Source organism: Idiotropiscis lumnitzeri, chromosome 20 (assembly GCF_059441095.1).
Source record: "Idiotropiscis lumnitzeri isolate Australia: NSW breed Sydney's pygmy pipehorse chromosome 20, RoL_Ilum_1.0, whole genome shotgun sequence".
NCBI lineage: Eukaryota > Metazoa > Chordata > Actinopteri > Syngnathiformes > Syngnathidae > Idiotropiscis > Idiotropiscis lumnitzeri.
Genome location: NC_142410.1, coordinates 9,782,388 through 9,801,473, shown reverse-complemented (window position 1 = coordinate 9,801,473; position 19,086 = coordinate 9,782,388). Strand labels below are relative to the sequence as shown.

Here is a 19,086-nt window from a genome sequence, read left to right as displayed (position 1 = left end):
AATAAATCACACTCTAGAGCAGTTTTCTGAAACTAAATGAAATTTAATAGTCGAATTTGGAAATTAATTAAAACAGTAGCTAAATGTTTTTCATCATTTTTTTTCACCACTGGGCACCAATTCGAGATGACTGGGATAATCATATGAAAATCTTTGTGTCAATCAACCAACCCCCAGCATCGACAAAACTAAACCCTCAATGTTTGTCGGCAGCACTATTCAGTCTAATGAAATTACTCGTGTTGCGACATCCAGTGGTTGAAATTGAATACTACAACTACAGGGGGAATAAATTACCCAATGAATTCATTGTCGCCTGCAGACGTTCTGAATTCTAATGGTGATTCAAATCAAGTCAAAAGAATACTTCGAAATGCTTAATTGAGCAAAGAGAGGTATGTGCTTTTGTTTTTGTAACATTTGAGGGATGGGATGGTCGGTTACACCGGGAAATGTTGATTTGTACATCATCCGTGTATTCTTTCACCGAGGTGCACTTATGCTTAATATCCACTAGAGGGCAGTGTGCACATGAGCAAAGCTCACATCGACCGAATCCGGGATGTTTCATGCCCACCCCCTGTTTTTGGTAGTGTGAGTAGGGGGCGGCTTCGAGACATTTAGACATCAGTGGAAGTTTTTTTTTTCTTTTCTTTTTTGTTTCATTGTTCTTTGCACTCCGCTAAGTCTTCTCGTAGCGCACGCATGCAGGCAGCAGGATGGACGCGATTTGGATTTGCCTTTGGATCATTTTGGGCATAACTGGAGCGAATGGTAAGATTCATTTTTTTAGGGTTTTGACTTGACATGAAATGCAGTTAAATTAGAAATGTTTCCTCCCCAAGGACGCTTGTATCATAACATTGACATATACATAGTGAACAAACAAATTTCAGAGAAATTTCGAGTCAGTTTTAATAACTATTTAATAACTGGCAGGATTTTACTTGATGTTCCAAAATCTGATCTGTGACCCATTTTGCGAGTTAGATCGGATCAAATTGAATTGTTTAATTTTTACAACATCGCAATCCATCGTCGTTTGGAGTTTCTAATGACTTTTTTGCTGATCCAGGTTCAAATGTGTGCACCTCCAGGGGTGCGAGCACTTGTAAGGAGTGTCTGGCTGTGCACCCCAGCTGTGCATGGTGCGTCCAGGAGGTGGGTGGCTCTGAGTTCCATATCCCTAATTAAAAAAAATAAATAAATAAAAATGAGGATAAAATTCCAAACTTGGACCGATAAGCGTCCTCCTTGTGTCAGGATTTCGGTCACGGGGAGGCCAGCTCGTCCCGCTGCGACCGAAAAGCCAACCTGGTGGCCGCGGGCTGCGCTTCATCAGCTGTGGAGTCGCCAAACAGCAGAATGCAGGTGATAGAGGACCGGCCCCTCAGCAAGAAGGCGGCGGGGGCCACGCAGGACGTGACCCAGATCAAGCCCCAGAAACTCCACATTACTCTCAGGCCCGGTGAGCCAGCAGGGGGTCGTTGGTTGATCGTGAGAATTGGTTGATGTTTTTTAATTAAATTTTTTTTTGGATGGTTTTCTAAGATGACGCCAAGCGCTTTACGGTGAAGGTGCGGCAGGTGGAGGACTACCCCGTGGACCTCTACTACCTCATGGACCTCTCCTACTCCATGAACGACGACCTCTACCGCCTGAGGACGCTGGGCAAGGGCCTGGCCGAGGCCATGAACCGCACCACCAGCAACCTCCGCATGGGCTTCGGCGCCTTTGTGGACAAGCCCATCTCTCCTTACATGTACATCTCCCCCAAAGAGGCCGTCAAGAACCCTTGTTACAGGTACAAGGAGTGAACATTTGAGTTTACGGAGTGCACGTTTTCACGAAGACACCCTAATTGGCTCATTAAAAAGCTCAGGGAGTCGCAACATTTCTGCCAGGCAGGCAATATTATTTTGGAAAGCGATTGTTCAACATTGGGCTTTTTTAAAAACCTTTTATTTAGACCAACAGCGCCATCTAGAGGACTCAAAAATACAACCACTGGTTCATGAAGCAAATTGGAAGCTTCATTTCCCCATCACTACTGTTGGGTAACTTCCGCTAACTACCCAGGCTAAATTTAGCTCCTCCCCAATATTGAAAGAATTTTTTTCTCAGTTAAAATCATACTACTTAGACGCAATTACTATTTTCCTACTAACCAGGGCATTTGAACTGCAACTCAAATTTTTTATCTTTTTTTTTTTGTTTTGTGTGTGCTGTGAAAAATTCCCAATATAAATGATGCACGTTGAACAAATGCCTCAGTTTGCGTCGTAACTTAAGTTCTGCTTGACGGACAGCATAAACACCACCTGCCGGCCCCAGTTTGGCTACAAGCACGTTCTGTCCTTGACGGATAAAGTCAGCCGCTTCACCGAAGAAGTGAGGAAGCAGATGGTATCCAGGAACCGGGACGCCCCCGAGGGAGGCTTCGATGCCATCCTCCAGGCGGCCGTCTGCAAGGTGCGCACATTTCTCCTTTTGACAAATTTTAAAGCCCTTCGATCTCGTCACAAATACGTTGCCATTCACCCGGTGGCTCAGGAGCAAATCGGCTGGCGTCCCGGCGCGTCCCACCTCCTCATCTTCACCTCAGACGCCAAGACGCACGTGGCGCTGGACGGCCGCCTCGCCGGGATCGTGCAGCCCAATGACGGCCGCTGTCACCTCAACTCGGCCAAGCTGTACAGCATGTCCACCGTCATGGTTAGCGTGCGGTGTGTGTTTGTCACTCACACTCGGTGAAAAGCGGGTGAACGGAACTAAATCAAATATTCCCGATCCTTCCTTTCAACAGGATTACCCGTCCCTCGCTCTCATCACGGAGAAGATGTCGGAGAACAACATCAACCTCATCTTTGCTGTCACCAATCCTGTGGTTTCTTTGTACCAGGTCAGCATTTTATGATTGCTGCGGGAATGCGCCAAAAATGTCGTGGTTTCAAACTATTTAGACATATGACGACAAAATTATGGATGGAAAAGCAATAAAGTCCGGTTCGATTGCGCTCATGTCATCCATGTCTGCTGCGATGTATTTATCAGCATTCATTTGTTTCATATCATATTCATATGGCATCTCTCAGCAATCAAACCTCAAAGATTTATAATTCCTCCTTCTTTTCGACACACATTTCTGATACATATGTATAGTAAATACTGTGGCAAAGTTTACTCTATTGTGGAAAGTTCCTGCAAAATCGAGAACAGCCGTCCGAGACACGAAGGCAAACAGAGAAGAATTGCTGCTCTAACCCGGTCTGTTATTACTTAATCCTGAACATGCAGCGCGTTCCTAAACTCTTCCAAACCTCATTGGCTTTTTTTTTTGACATTTTTTTTTTTGAACGCCAGTCCAAGGGAATGGAAATTCTAAAAATTTATCACCCATGCATGGCGTTCTGACTCAGCAAATTGCAGTTTGAGACAAACGTGAATGGATTTAGACAGGATGAAGGGGAACATTCTTGGCAATTTATTTATTTAATTAAATGAATGAATTAAATCTTTTTGTTCTATTTTTCACACACAATCCAGTAGTTGCCCAATCTCCTTATTTATTTATTTATTTATTTATTTATTTATTTATTTATTTCTCTATTTATTTATTTATTTTTTTATCTAATTATTATTTTTTTTTAAATTTATTTATTCATTTATTTATTTATTTATTTTTTTATTTTTATGTTGTTGTTTTTCGTAGAACTACAGCGAGCTGATTCCCGGCACCACGGTGGGAACGCTGTCCAACGACTCCGGCAATGTTATTCAGCTCATTTTGAAGGCCTACGCTGTAAGTGCCGCTCGTACACACAAGAAACACATTTGCGGCTCGAGGATGGCATTTGGCTTGTTGACACATTCTGTGCCAACCGTATGTGAGTCATACACAGTCTGGTCAAATCCTTTTTCAAAATAACATCAGGATGGAGCGTCTGTGGGGGCTTTTTATTGAAGGAGGGGTTATGTGTCTCAAAACTTTGGTCCATGCTTGCGGGTCTCCCACTGTACCATGGCTGCAGAAAATCCGCTCCAAGGTGGAACTGGAACTTCTGGGCGTCCCGGAAGAGCTGTCCCTCTCCTTCAACGCCACGTGTTTGAATGGAGAAGTCATCCCAGGCCTCAAGTCCTGCTCTGGACTCAAGATAGGAGACACGGTGAGTCCAAGGCAGCACTAAAACGGAGTTCCAGAAGTGTATTCATCTAGCAGCTGTCAATATACACGATCTATGAAGTCTAGCTCTATTCCAGACATGTATGTTGTCTTTGGAATCACTCCCTATCCGCTATTTAGTGTCCATATTGTGAGTTTGCCATTTCATAGTGCTGTTCGAATGTGTAGTGAGTATAGGTCAGGGGTCGGCAACCTGCAGCTCTTTAGCGCCGCCCTAGTTGCTGCCTGGAGCTTTTTCAAAACCGACATAATACTTACTAATGACTAATATTAAAAGACACTCGCGTATCGTGGGCCGCAATTATTTGTAACTGGGCACTTAAGTATATAAAAAAACAATTCAATTAAAATGTATTTTCCTTAAAAGTTAAAAAAAAATTTGACAAAATTGTTATGCAAAATGAGAAAAAAGTTAAATACAACTGAATTGTACTCAGGCAGGGAGTCTCTTGAGTACCACTAGGGGGAGTCTGTGTACCACTGGTGGAAATCGCTGCCTTATATTTATATTATTTGTTTGCCCTTTATTTATTATGGATGGTACACCAACTGACGATAATCCGTGACGTTGTAATTATGCGTCGGCAATGGGCTAATTAACAACGCACCTGAGTAGTGTTTAAAAAGTAGTTTTCATTTAACTGATGAATAAACTATATAAAATGTCACCGTAGTGATTCGGTAGTAAGGAATGTCTCCTGAACGTTCAAACGCTAATATAACTTGACGTGTTCCCTTTTTTCCCATTTACGACCTTCCTGGTATCTATTTGTGCGCTGTCTTTTGTTTCTTCCTGTTTTTGTCTTTCCACCCTTTTTTTTTTAAATGGCTTCTTCTTTTTACCACTCCAGGTGACAATTTTTGGCCTGCACACATGTATTTCTTCAAGGCTTCATTTTCTCCTTATAAGGTCGTCCCTCCGCACGCCGTCATGGGCCGCTTTTGGGCCCGCACCAGAATTTGATGATTACTCACGTGCATTTGGAGGCATTCCTCGTGTCTTTACACATCTCACATAGCTAATGATGTCAGAGGTTGTAGAAATAGAGACCTCCAAATTTTCGACGCAAGAAAGTGACATTTTCATGCCTTTGGCGTAGGTGTCTTTCAGCGTGGAGGCCCGAGCACGAGCCTGCCCCAAACTGAAGAAGAAGAAGACGTTCATCATCAAGCCGGTCGGCTTCAAGGACTCGCTGTCCATCACCGTCACCATCGACTGCGACTGCAAGTGCCAGAACAAGGCTCAGCCGAGCAGCCCCAAGTGTCACCACGGCAACGGCACCTTCCAGTGCGGCATCTGCACGTGCCACCCGGGCCGCCTGGGCCCGCACTGCGAGTGCGCCGAGGGCGACTACGGGCCGGCCGAGCAGGACCGCTGCACCGAGTCCGGCGCGTCGGGTGTGTGCAGCGGGCGTGGGGACTGCGTGTGCGGCCAGTGCGTGTGCCACAGCAGCGACTTTGGCAAAGTGTGGGGGAAGCTGTGCGAGTGCGATGACTTCAACTGTCTTCGTTACAAGGGAGAACTCTGCTCTGGTATGTACTTTTTCATCCATCCATCCGTGTTCAATTGCGCTTGTCCTCATTGGGCTCCTGAGTGAGCTGGGGTCCGTCCCAATTGACACTCTTAAGCAGGTGTCCCCTGAATCTATTTTAATTTTCACCATTGTTCCGTTTAATTTGACGGGTTGAGTCTAGGATTTTTTCGGGGAGAGGTATTTTTCTGGTATTGCGCAAGGGGCCGGGCCAAACGTGGAGGCGTGCCATACATGGCCCGTGGGCCGTAGTTTGGGCACCACTGCTTTAAAGTCTCTGATGACCTTAACGTCATTCACCAAAAGATGCCAACAAGTATGTTTAGAAAAAAAAACTAAATACACAGAAGTGAAAAATACACACGAGTATTTGATTTAAATCCTGCTGCATTGATTGAAATGAGCAATTTGAAATTTCCACCAAGCGTTAACTCTGAATGAAGACAGCGTGCACATTCACATGCTTCTGCAGTATGAGTTGGCAGCCGTCATTACCGCATACGGACTTGCCACGCATCTCATCTGGTAAGAATTACAACCAAAAACACTTCTCCTCTAAGCCCGGCACATGAGCTCCATTCACAATCAACACGTGCCGCACTCGCTGCGAGCGTTACGAGAATTTTAAAATCCGAAGTTGCCACTTTGAAGGCAACATGAACAGAAATGTACAGTGCCACTCATTCAGTCAAAAAAAAAAAAAATGACGTCAGGCCTCTTGCATGAATAAGTTAGCCGGGGATTTTCGGGGGTGAAACGTTGGTGCTACAATAGATGATCTGTTATGAGATACAGTCAGTAATTTTCCTCTCAACATTCCAATGCGAGAAATTGACATAAGAGTGGAATGTCTTAAAAAAAAAAAAATTCAACAAAGTCCACAGTTACCGCCCTACTTTCTCTGGCAGATGTTCAACGTCAAGCCGGCTAGCTATCAGTGACGCTAGCTACTCCTGCGCTAACATGACGCCATAAAAGGAGCAATATGTTACGGCAGTATCTTAGAGTGTTCGATCAAACTTGACTGTATGTTCGTCTATCGTGTAAAATTAAGACAGTCCAGACAAACATTTTGGCTGTGATTAACACTTCTGAGGGATTTTTTTTTCTTCGTTTTGCTAGCATGAATCACATTAAAGGGCCGGCGTCATTGGCTCCTTTTCCAGTTACATACTTCATTGAATCTTGATAAAACATCTCAAAAGTATGTTTAACCTGGCTCCCCGGAGCATACACACGCATGTATTCCCCCAAGTGGACAGATTAGCATGAAAATACCTTTGTGCTTAGTCATGGGTCTGGCATGGTGTAATGACGCTAAAAATAAAACTATGTTTGGGCTGAAAAAAAGGGGGCAGAGCGGTTTTTGAGGAAATGTTGCTGCCTTAAAACTCTGAAGAGGAAGCATCTTTACAATGGTTGGTTTGGAGGTAGAGTGGTGATTCATAGACATCGTTGTTTGATGAGATTATGGTGCGGCCATGTTTTGTGCAAGGTCACTGTGTTCTCTGAGTGTAGAAAGTTAGGAAAAACAGCGCCAAAAATAAAAGCTGACCAGAGCCACTGACTGTGTTTTTCTAGAGGTCTGGAAAATGAGGGCAACCCTAAAAAAATGCGTATAAACATTACCAGAAATAATTGACATGACAAGAACGTGGGCAGACACAATATTGTAAGGAGACATATTGGGTAAAAAGAGTCAAAAGGGCTGATGTGAAAAGATTCACTTTTTTTTTGTTTGTTTTGTTGATCGATGTTTCAAAAAAATTCAACACAACAGATCTGTTCATAGGCTGTAATTCTTTAGCCTATCACTAGAGGGAGCCCTTCGCAACTCACTAATCTCAACCACCCCCCCTTCATTTTCTCTCCACCTCCCAGGCCACGGCATTTGCAACTGCGGCTTCTGCCAGTGCGCCCCCGACTGGCAAGGCGAGAACTGCAACTGCTCCACGCGCACCGACACCTGCATGTCGCACCTGGGCTTGCTGTGCAGTGGGCGTGGCCAGTGCGTGTGCGGCACCTGCGAGTGCACGCAGCCCGGCGCTTATGGAGCCACCTGCGACAAGTGCCCCACCTGCCCTGACGCGTGCACCATGAAAAAGTACGCGGGGACATTCGTGAGATCCACTTTGGAATTCTAATGGGGATTGACTAATTGTGCGTGTGTGTGTGTGTGTGTGTGCGTATTTTAATATCAGGGAATGTGTGGAGTGTAAGCATTTCAAGCGAGGCAAACTATTTGAGGACAACACCTGCGCTCGCATCTGCAAGGACGAGATTGTGCTCATGGAGGAATTAGGTGAGGACGCCTCGCTATTTACACGAGGCCTCACATTTGCAACAAAATTTAACAAACGTGACTTTGCGGCCAGTGCTTCATGACACAAACGCGGTGAATTGCACCTATAAGGACGAGGATGACTGCGTGCAGCGTTTCCAATACTACGAGGACGCCAGCGGCAAATCCATCTTGTTTGTCGTCAAGGAGCCAGGTAAGCCATTCATTGATTTTTTTTTTTTTTAAATATAAGAATTGATTCAGTCTAGTGATGGGAAAACGAAGCTTCAAATTTGCTTTATGAACCAGTGGTTGTATTTTTGAGTCCTCTAGATGGCGCTGTTGGTTTGAATAAAGGGTTTAAAAAAATGGCAAGTCAGCCCGATGTTGAACAGAGAGCGCCATCTACAGGAGTCCAAAAATACTACAAGTGGTTCATGACGCAGATTTGATGCTTCATTTTCATTTGAATTAGAAAAAATACCATTTAGAAAATGAGCACATACATCTCGCATACGAATGCAAATAAGTGCCACCAATCTTGTTCAGTTGTTCTGAAACACAAAATGTCTGAAAAATATTGGACAACCCAGGTTAGCGTCGTGCTACTTGTTGGGTGGTGGTGGAGTGGGAAAGGGCGTCGTTTAATGGGCCCCAATTGCCCGGCGAGAAAATCTGTCCCAGGGTCTCTTGCCTCTAATGAATGCGTGCGTCTAATTTAGACTGCACTTTTGTAGCAGGGAAATGCGCTTCAGTTTACCTTGAACACGTTTGCGCCCCGCCGAGACAAAGTGGGTCGTAAAACATCCCGGCCCGGCTCCTCTGGGACCCGCTGACTCCACAGTTAGACAGCTAGGTAAGCAAAATGAAGCGTAAAACGGACAGAAAAGGGAGAAACGCAGCACAAGTTTCATGAACATGCTAAAACTATGAAAGATCTGGAAGAAGAGATGAAATGTGCACGTTTTACGCATCAGAGCGGAGGAAGACAGGAAAGAGCAAAAATAAAAAGCTCAAGCAAGAGGAGGAAGTGGCGCTTTGATGTCACTTGTAAAAGTTTGGCCTCTCCCGGAGGGCATCATGAACTTCTCATACTAATAAGTAGCAATATATATTTATTTTTTTTATATATTTCATCTACGATTGATCTGGCCCATCTGTTTGTTTTAAAAAAAAAAATCCCTTTCCTTCCTTTATCTTCTCAGACTGTCCCGAGGGTCCGGACGTCTTGGTGGTGCTGCTGTCGGTAGCGGGGGCCATCTTGTTCCTGGGCTTGGCTGCGCTGCTCATCTGGAAGCTGCTGATCACCATTCACGACAGGCGGGAGTTCGCCAAATTTGAGGAGGAGCGCGCGCGGGCCAAGTGGGACACGGTGGGTGGAGCGTCCTATCCTTCTGTCAGGTAGCCATTTTTGGCAAACGTTTCATGAGCATATGGTGGACCTTGACTTAGCAAAAAAAATGTTGGCTTTTCACGGTGGTGTAAATGGAGCTTATAGGGGCCTCACACATGCTGCATCTTGGTGTCTTTTTTTTTTTTAATATGCATGGCCTGCTGTTCGCCGCAGCACTACAAAAGGCAGCCAGCGGAAGGCTTGGCATTAAATTAGCCGGCATTATGTGGCTTTTCCTGGTAATCGGCTGCTGTGTGGCTCCCGCCAAACGGCAACAATTCATGTTAAGGCACTCCCTTGATAAGTTAAAACATCAACCACACACTTGCCAGTTAAAGCCTTTTTTTTAAATCTAGAAAACACCTGCAGGAAACATTGCAAAAGAAAAAAAAACTACAAAATTAAGAGAATTAGACTGTAAATTAATAGATGTGTGTATGTGTGTGTATTTCACTAACAGGGACACAATCCTCTTTATAAAGGGGCCACGTCCACCTTCACAAACATCACATACAGAGGAAAAGACTGACGCTGGCTGAAAACATTTCAAGGTTGAAACGGAATTCCACTGCAGGAAGGCACAGAATCATGTGCAGGTCTCTACTGTCACAAAGCAATGAATAATAATAATTATTGTTTTTTTGTTTGTTTGGGTTTTTCTTGTAAATATGTAGAAATAACTGTGTGGCTCTTGATCAGGGATTTGTCACAAAACGACCCTCTGGCTTTAATAAATGTTGTTTTCGGTGAGTGTTCAGTTAATGAGTTGCCCATTAAATTTTAAATATGTAAATATTGCCAATCAGTGCGCTTTGAGAATTTAGCCAGTTTCCATGATATGGAGACACTGATTTTTTTAAATTGAAATTGTGGTAGTAAGATAAAAGTAACGCGGGGAATTTAGCTGTTACGTTAAAGTACACTGTAAGAAAAAGTTTACAACACATTCGACTGCCGTCTCGTGGCCGTAGTGTGCTACTGCAGCGTAGTCAGGTTTCATACGTCAACAATTCCGTTTTTTAAAATGTTACAGTGACAGCGACTGTGCATTACTGTTTAAAAATGCTTTTGAAGTGACAATATTTTCTCATGTCACATTTGAATTTTAAAGTGATTTTTTTTCATTGACTAATTTTCCATATTTCAAGGATTAAAATGAATTTTATTCTTAATTAAGCAAAACGTGAATCAGGATTTTCGACTCAAAACTAGATTCAAATCCACGTCGAATAGTACTTTGTGACTTTAATTTTGTCATTAAGTGATGTTTTGTGTTTAATTAACATTGCCTCACAGTGTATTTTAATGTTGGTTATGATTAAAAGCTCATTTTGTAGGTGATTGGTGTCAAAAGTTTGAGAACCACCGATAAAACAATGCCATTTTATTCTTAAATAAAACAAACATACATTTAGTGTGTGTGATTTTGTAAAAGGTGAATAGAAGTCCGAGATCGAGTCATTACTTGATCATGTAAACATCTGGAGAGAGGTACCGTCGAGATCCCCGGCATGCCCAGCTTCGACTTGCACTTGATCTGCACGGGAATAACCTCAACTTCCCTCCTTGCTTTAATTTACGATTAAAAAACGGTCCGGCTGATGTGATCAGTGTCATCGAGGAGGAGGACGAACAGAGAGGGGGGGGGGGTGACCAGGGCCATCAATGGTGAGGGGTTGGGGGGGCTCCGGACACCCGTGCGGAGTCACCGAGACGCCGAGGAAACCCCGAGGATCACGGCCTCTTGCCCGGATGACACCGGCTGCCACCGGCCACACTGCACCTCTCAGCTAGCGTCCGCTAAGCTAACCAATGTCTTCCAAGGACTGAAGCAAATGCCTTGTTGGGTTTATTCATTGCGACGAGCGTGCGGGACTTGTTAGCGGTTCTTTTCGCCGCTGGATGGACGCCGCGGAGCTGGTCTGCTTCGGGCCGCGATTGACAGCTTAAAGAGCTAAAAGCTCCCCAGGTGAGACCAACTGGACGGCTAATGCTAACATGGACTAGTTACGGTTTACATTTATAAAACATTGTCATGATACGAATGGGCGACTTTCGGACACTTGTTTAACTTTCTGTGAAGCGCTCGCCGAATGTCGGACACTTGTTTTTTTTTTTTTTTTTTTTGCTGATGTCAAATCGAAGATGTAAATTAGCATGCTAAATTTCGTAACTGTACTTGTGTTCTGGACAGCAAATGGCTAACGTTCACCGAAGCGAGTTTGTCAGTCATGACACGGTATTGTTTCTGTTAATATGAAACGATATGCGTCATTGAGCAAGGTGGTTTAAATGTTTGATTAAAGTTTGAGGCCAGGTTATGTCTCGCAAGTGTGACGGCTAGCTAGGTCCTAATTATGACTTCTGTCGTCATCGACTGATTAAATGTCACTCATTACAATGTAATTACTAGTTATAGTTATGTCACTATACAACTAAGTAAAGATTTGTCTTCACCCTGTGTTTTATTTTTCTTTCATCATTAGTTCCTTTAATTGTCATTCATGGTTAATTTCGAAAGACATTAATAGGTATAAAAATATCGACACCCCCTGTTCAAATGTCAGGTTATGGTCATGTGTGTATGCATATATAAAAAAGGCAAATAAAAATCATATTGGAACTTTTTTCCACCACTGTAACTCAACGGGGTGACTGATTGAGATAATGCAGTTCCACAATTGTGTAGTCATGTTAAATATGAGTCAGCACACATCTACCAACATTTAAAGTGCCTCAGATTAACTCCTAATAAAGTTCAGCCGTTCTAGACGGAAGAATAAGCGCTCACATCAGACTCAAAAGTTATGTGGACAAAATCAGGCAATAAAAGCCTTAATTTTTGCGAGAATACAGTTGTAATACCACAAAAAATCAGCCAATGTTCTCTTCTTCCGGCCTCAGGACGGGCAAGTTCGGCAAGTTGATGACTTGGAAGCCTAATCGACGTGCGGCATTTGTTAGTTACATTGTTTGTTTTGGCTTCTGTACTCAAGGCACGATGGAAGGACTTCACAGCCAGGCTCTAAGCTTGGACCCTCGCCGGCAGGAATTGCTCGAAGCTCGCTTCACTGGAGTCGGCGTGACCAAGGTCAGTGGTCTCAACCCCCCCCCACCCCCCAATTTCCACTGACATTCTCAAGCTACCGCAATATGCCTCAAAACTCTCCCTTTTTGCATATATTAACCCTCCCCTGATCTACGCACTAACTCCACAAGTGTTTTTCTCCTATTTTGGTTACCTTGTTTTTTAGCCACGCGAGCGGGGTGAAACGAAGCCACATATAGAAGCATAACTCCAGCAAACAGAATAGCACACATCTGTTCTGTTCTAAGTATAAGTAGCAGATGACTAATGGATCTAATGTCTTGTCCTGTGTTCTGCTTTCCAGATCAACAGTGAATCATCCAGCCAGTCTCTTTGCAGCGTGGGGTCCCTTAGCGACAAGGAAGTGGAGGTTGGTTTGGCCTGTAGGAACACAGACCGTCACTCTCAGACGGACACTTTGTCGCTCACGTGATGACTGCAATATTTAGGGACACGTGGACGAGTGAGAACTAAAACGAGAGACATAACCCATTGCCATATTAGTTGGTACCGATTAGCAGCTAGAGGATTATTCTCCCAATTAACCTCTCAAATAAAAATTAATTAATACAATTATTTGTCATATTATCAGATTTTTAAAAAATGTTTTGTATTTTATCAAAAACAAAAATAGATGTTTTTGGTGGTTTTCAGTTGGTCGACACATAAAATTGTACTCAACATGTAAAATGTTCATTGCATGCGTGTTCAATGTTTCTTTTCAGGCAACGGAGAAGAAGGCCGACCACCGAAGCAGGAAGAGAAAAATAGACGCGTGTGACACCAACAGTCAAGGTAAATAAACCACTCGCACCCAAAAATGTTGCCCAACATATGGCCGGCGGGCCATGTGCGGCCTGCTCTGTTGTTTGATCCGACCCATTTGTTGCATTGATAAGTGACAAAATTCAACTTTATTATTTTTATTGTTATAATAGTACACAAACATTTGCATGATTTTATCAAAATTAAATACAAAAATATTCATAGAATAAGTAATCAACTAAAATTACATTCACACGTAACTTCTTGTTTGCCTTGCAGGAAAGGGACGAGCACACAAGACGAGTGATTATTTTGAGGTGAGCACAAATACGAGTCTTACTTCTTCTGACCTTCAAACTCTTAATTTACATTCTTTCGTTTTAAGACTTCCGCTCTTCTTTCTCTTTTTCTTTCTTTCTGACTTGAAAACTGGCACCCACTGTGCGGCCAGTTTGCCGGCAGCAGCGGTTCCGGCACTAGCCCGGCCCGCTGCGTCCCCGTGCTGGTGCGCTGCAGCTCTTCTCAACACTCGCTATCGTATCCCTCGGTGAGCTTTGAACCCCTCGCGCTCATATCGGATATGGATTATTTATTTTTTTTTTTTTGCATGGCTGCCAAAAGAGGTGATGTAATTTACAAAAGCAAAGTCATTGTTTACAATTTAGAAATATGGTTGCTATATTTAGGGACTTTTCTTATGCCCAGAGGAAGCACATTTTTTCATCTGTAAAGAAAAAAATTTATATATTCGTGTTAATTCCGTGGAAGCTGATGCATGTAAATGCTGAGACAAAAGCCTGCTAAAAAAACACTTTGAAAGCAAATCCCTAATGAGAATAAACACCAAATCAAATTTTATTTGAATAATGCCGTTGGCTTTTTCTCGAAGAATACTAGAAAAAAAACCCGCTAAGAATTGGATTTTGTGAATATGTCATATATTTTTTAATGATAGCTTTGTTGATAAGTTTCCTTTTTTAATTTCTTTGAATTCACATTTCTACCTTCCTCTAATTACATTAATTGTGATCTAAAACTTGTTGCTGTTCAACAGCGACATTTTATTTATTAATAGAATTTGAAGTTATCATTTCACTTTGGTCAAAAATCTTTCGTTCATATTTTCCGTCTTTGTGCTTTGTAGCTGCAGCAGAGCAGTCCTTCGTCAGCAGGCTCGGCCCACACCGACTCGTCGTCGTGCAGCTCTGTCAAGATGGCCCCTGCGCATTTTAGCTCCCACAAAGCCACGCAGGTAACCAGACGACCAAAACATGCCACGATGCTGCTCAATTGAGTCCCGAACTTAACTTTGTTTTTATGATACTACATCTAGAAAGCATTAACGGCATTTCACATTTTCTACATCTTTTTATTTCCAAATGGAATCATCTTATTGTTTTCCCACAAACACAACACCCCATTTAACACTGAAAAAAAATCTTATTTGGATGAGTAGAAATACTAAAGACATATTTCCCGCTGCCTGTTATGGCGCTTTAAAATAACTCACTTGACTTGATGAGGCCATATCTAGGACGCCCCGATGACTGAACCGATCGCGACGCTTGTGTTTTTGCTGTCCTTGCCAAAGTCTGAGCTGACACTGCTGAAGCTGACCACACTGGAGAGGAACAAGAACTCTGACCTGGAGAAGAAAGAGGGGCGGATAGATGACCTGCTGAGGGTAAGAAGATTGTCTGATTTATCATGCATCAATGTTTTGGTTTTCCAGGTTCGGCTTTTAAGTTCAGTCCATTTTATTAAACAAGGCAGACCTCGTATGTAACGCTGATGTTGTTGCAGGCTAACTGTGACCTGCGGCGGCAGGTGGAAGAGCAGCAGAAGATGTTGGAGCGCTTCAAGGAGCGTCTCAACAAGTGCGTCACCATGAGCAAGAAGCTCCTCATTGAAAAGGTTTGTGGCTCGCATAAAGCGGTACCCTGATTTATGACGGATCCAGTTTACAAGATGTTTAGGAGCAAAAACTTGATTTCTTTGGCGCCACCTTGTGACTGAGAAACTATTGGAGTCAGTTTGAGAGCTTTATTTAGACATAAGTAGTGCTTTGCCGTCCTCTTGGGCAATTTCAGTAAAGCATAAACCTTTGTTGGTGCATTAATTATTTGTTAATTTTTGCCGCAGGGCTCCGTCCCAATCCCCCTTGAATTTTAGTTTAGAGCCTGGTCACAGATTGACTTAAAATGCCGATTCAAAGTCAAGGTACCGCTGTATCGGCTTCCACTTTGATCCCTCTTGATGCAGGCTTTTTTTTTTCAGTCCAAGCACGAAAAGAGGGCATGCCGGGACAAGAGCATGCAGGATCGTCTCCGACTGGGCCACTTCACCACGGTCCGGCACGGCGCCTCCTTCACCGAACAGTGGGCCGACGGAGTCGCCTTTCAGAATCTCATCAAGTCAGCGCAAGGCCACCGACGTTACGTCTGACGTATCAAGCGAAGCTTTGTTGCCGATTGCCATTTTGTGCACTTTTTAGGCAGCAAGAGCGCATCAACTCGCAGCGTGAGGACATCGAGAGGCAGAGGAAGCTGCTGGGGAAAAGGAAGCCGCCCCCCGTGGTTCAGATGCAGCCGCCCAGCACTGAGCACATCAAACGAAGGAGCAGGAACAACGGCCAGGAAAATGAAGCGTAAGCCATCAATTATTTGGAAGCCGTCATATTTCTTTGTTTCAATCTGACATCACATCTTCCTCCTTAGGCTGTCGCTAGCAGAATATCACGAGCAAGAGGAGATATTCAAACTCCGGATTGGTCATCTAAAAAAGGTAAGTCAGACAACAACACAAAAATCCAAATGTCATAATAATGTATTTGTGCGTCTTTGCAGGAAGAGGCGGAGATCCAGACGGAGCTGGAGCGGTTGGAGCGAGTGCGGAATCTGCACATACGGGAGCTGAAGAGAATTCACAACGAGGACAATTCGCAGTGCGTGTCGATTTTTTTGGAGATGCTGGCCATAACTTTAAGTACACTTTCTAACTCTGAAGTGATCTCACTGTAGATTTAAAGACCACCCGACGCTGAACGACAGATATCTGCTGTTACATCTACTCGGCAGAGGGGGCTTCAGTGAAGTTTATAAGGTGGGATAGCGACCACTTCCCACTTTCAATTTGACTTCTTTAATCTTTGCGATTTTATTCATTTATTTATTTTTTTTACACCCTAGGCTTTTGATTTAACAGAGCAAAGGTATGTGGCCGTTAAAATCCACCAGCTGAACAAGAGCTGGCGGGAAGAGAAGAAGCAGAACTACCACAAGTGAGTCCAAAGTCGCCATTTTGGAGATGCCTCTTTTGTTTGTTTTCTTTTTTACTCACCTGCAAAACATTCTCTAAGCTCAGGCATTTTTAACGAGGGACACCTTTATTTTACACAAAGTACCACCTCAAAAATAGAACATGCAAAAAATACCGTCCAAAAACACCAATTACTAATTTCCCATTAAGCATTATCCAAAAAAAATGTATATTTTGTATATTTTCAGGCACGCTTGTCGAGAGTACAGAATCCACAAAGAACTGGATCACCCTCGGATAGTCAAACTGTACGACTACTTCTCGCTCGAGACGGACTCGTAAGTGTTTTCACAAAGGTATTTAATTGAACGTTTATTCCCAGCAAGCAGTACAACACAGTATCGTTAAAAAAAATAAAATTAAATAAAAAATAACTCTGAAAAAGAAACACGTTATCCCGAATAGATTGCGATCCCAATGGTCAAAAATAATGTGAAATGTTTTCGGTGTGATTCCTGCAGGTTCTGCACTGTGCTGGAGTACTGCGAGGGCAACGACCTGGACTTCTACTTGAAGCAAAACAAGCTGATGACAGAGAAAGAGGGTCGCTCCGTCGTCATGCAAATCGTCAACGCGCTCAAGTACCTCAATCAGATCCGCCCGCCCATCATCCACTACGACCTCAAGCCAGGTATCCAATATTCAAGCGTGTTTTTTTTTTTTTTTTTTTTTAAATCATTTTCTGATGCAGCCTTGTCATCCGTGACCATTTCAGGAAACATCCTGTTGGTGAACGGCTCCGCTTGCGGCGAGATTAAGATCACCGACTTCGGCCTGTCCAAGATCATGGACGACGACAGCTACAGTTCGTCAGACGGCATGGAGCTGACCTCGCAGGGGGCGGGCACCTACTGGTACGGCGCAACAGTCGGAACACGGCCGGTCATATTTAAATAAACGTGCCGTGTAACCGCCAGGTACCTTCCTCCGGAGTGCTTCGTGGTCGGCAAAGAGCCTCCTAAGATATCCAACAAAGTCGATGTTTGGTCGCTTGGGGTCATCTTCTATCAGAGTTTATACGGACGCAAGGTAACTGGACGTTGGCTGGAATGTGCATGACAGGAAGCAATCATTTTCAGATTTTTTTTTTTTTTTTTTAATATGAATTTATTCCAGTAATATTAACATGTTTTTCTGTCCTTAAGGAAAAGGATTTAGTCTTGGAAAAATACAACACCCAGTAATTCAACATTATCCTCCTATTGACATATTTGTTCTCCGAAAATACATTTTAATATCCAAAATTTTATTTATTCATTTTTTTCCTACACATTTTCATATGTAAAGAAAAAATAGTAGAAATGCGTGGAACAACCAAAGATGGTCTCATCTAACATTTATTTTTTTCATCCAGCCATTTGGTCACAACCAATCCCAGCAGGACATCCTCCAAGAGAACACCATCCTTAAAGCTACCGAAGTGCAGTTCCCCCCAAAACCAGTCGTCACCCCAGAAGCAAAGGTATGCTCCTTCTTTCCCGACCTTTACTGAGCCATACCCTCAATAACTAGAACGCCGTCGCTTTATTTCATTCCTTCAGACATTCATCCGTCGCTGCCTGGCTTATCACAAGGAGGACCGCGTGGACGTGCTCCAGTTATCACGGGAACCTTATCTCATGCCCGCCATCCGAAAGACCCTCGGCGGCAACGGCGCCGCCGGCGGTAACGTGGGCGCACCGCCGGCCGCCCCTCCTTTCCCCCCCACTTCCAGCTGCTACGGAAACAGCGCCTCCAACTGAAGTCCCGCGTTGGACGCACGTACTAATGCTACAACTCATGATAAGGGGCTTTACCAAGCAGTACAGTAAATCCCAACCTTTCTTGGGCCAAGGCACATATTTTGCATTCGGTAAGTTGAACGTATTACCATCAAGCAAAAAAGAGCATTTAATTGTTGTGCCTGTCACTAGATGAACAAAGATTTATACGTAGACAAGTTTTGGAGATTTCCGGCTGCACAGAGGTTGGGAATCACTGTTACAACGCGCCCATCAATTTGCACGAGTGATACGCATCTTTTCTGTGGAAGAATTAAGAATACGGCGTGAAATGTTTTAAAGACAATGCAAGTATTAACTTTTATTGGAAGGGCTCCCACGGAAGTAGTGACTGAAGACCAAAGGAAGGTTTAGACCAAGCGGGGGAGGGAAGATGATTTGAAATGTAATTTAAACTGGAAGCTGTCAGCTGATGTGAATATGAAATATCCCACCAAGCTAACCCTGCTTCAAAAATTCTTTTTAAAGGAGGGCCCGGAGGCTCTGATGAGTGAATGAGTGTTGTGAAGAGAAGAAATATTCTCAAAAGAAGTCATAATAGTATGTAACCAATAAAAGAAATATTTGGTTACCCCATTTCGATTGTTTTGATACGAGATGTCTTCTAAAGCTATTTTTATTTTTTAATTTTCTCACTCAGTCCTGCCTGTTGAAGTTTGAAAATATTCAATACGTTTTTTTTTTTGCCAATGCTGGATATCGGCATCAATTTTTGGAGGATTCACCAAAAAGCAGGAATGCAAAG

At 43.4% G+C, this 19,086-nt stretch overlaps 2 protein-coding genes across 3 annotated transcripts; both read left to right on the top strand.

Moving 5' to 3' along the window:
* Positions 1–643: 643 nt before the first annotated feature.
* On the top strand, positions 644–10,139 carry itgb3b (integrin beta 3b). The gene is made up of 15 exons (XM_088284967.1): positions 644–774; positions 1,076–1,161; positions 1,264–1,468; positions 1,552–1,804; positions 2,310–2,472; positions 2,554–2,715; positions 2,807–2,902; positions 3,713–3,802; positions 4,032–4,166; positions 5,284–5,716; positions 7,597–7,819; positions 7,917–8,017; positions 8,091–8,210; positions 9,202–9,368; positions 9,850–10,139. The coding sequence occupies exons 1-15, from the start codon at positions 720–722 to the stop codon at positions 9,916–9,918; spliced, it is 2,358 nt and encodes a 785-aa protein (XP_088141093.1). The 5' UTR covers positions 644–719; the 3' UTR covers positions 9,919–10,139.
* Positions 10,140–11,050: 911 nt separating this feature from the next.
* Positions 11,051–18,917, top strand: LOC148317612 (serine/threonine-protein kinase tousled-like 2). Of its 2 annotated transcripts, XM_088284968.1 has the most exons (21): positions 11,051–11,358; positions 12,386–12,480; positions 12,782–12,847; positions 13,203–13,272; positions 13,522–13,559; positions 13,694–13,789; positions 14,387–14,494; positions 14,834–14,926; positions 15,046–15,156; positions 15,520–15,656; positions 15,737–15,889; positions 15,960–16,026; positions 16,089–16,186; positions 16,263–16,344; positions 16,431–16,522; positions 16,749–16,838; positions 17,022–17,191; positions 17,276–17,414; positions 17,478–17,589; positions 17,915–18,022; positions 18,102–18,917. In XM_088284968.1, the coding sequence occupies exons 2-21, from the start codon at positions 12,391–12,393 to the stop codon at positions 18,300–18,302; spliced, it is 2,121 nt and encodes a 706-aa protein (XP_088141094.1). In that variant the 5' UTR covers positions 11,051–11,358; positions 12,386–12,390; the 3' UTR covers positions 18,303–18,917. The 2 variants fall into 2 exon arrangements, with proteins under 2 accessions (XP_088141094.1, XP_088141096.1); XM_088284970.1 differs by lacking the exon at positions 13,694–13,789.
* Positions 18,918–19,086: the final 169 nt, after the last annotated feature.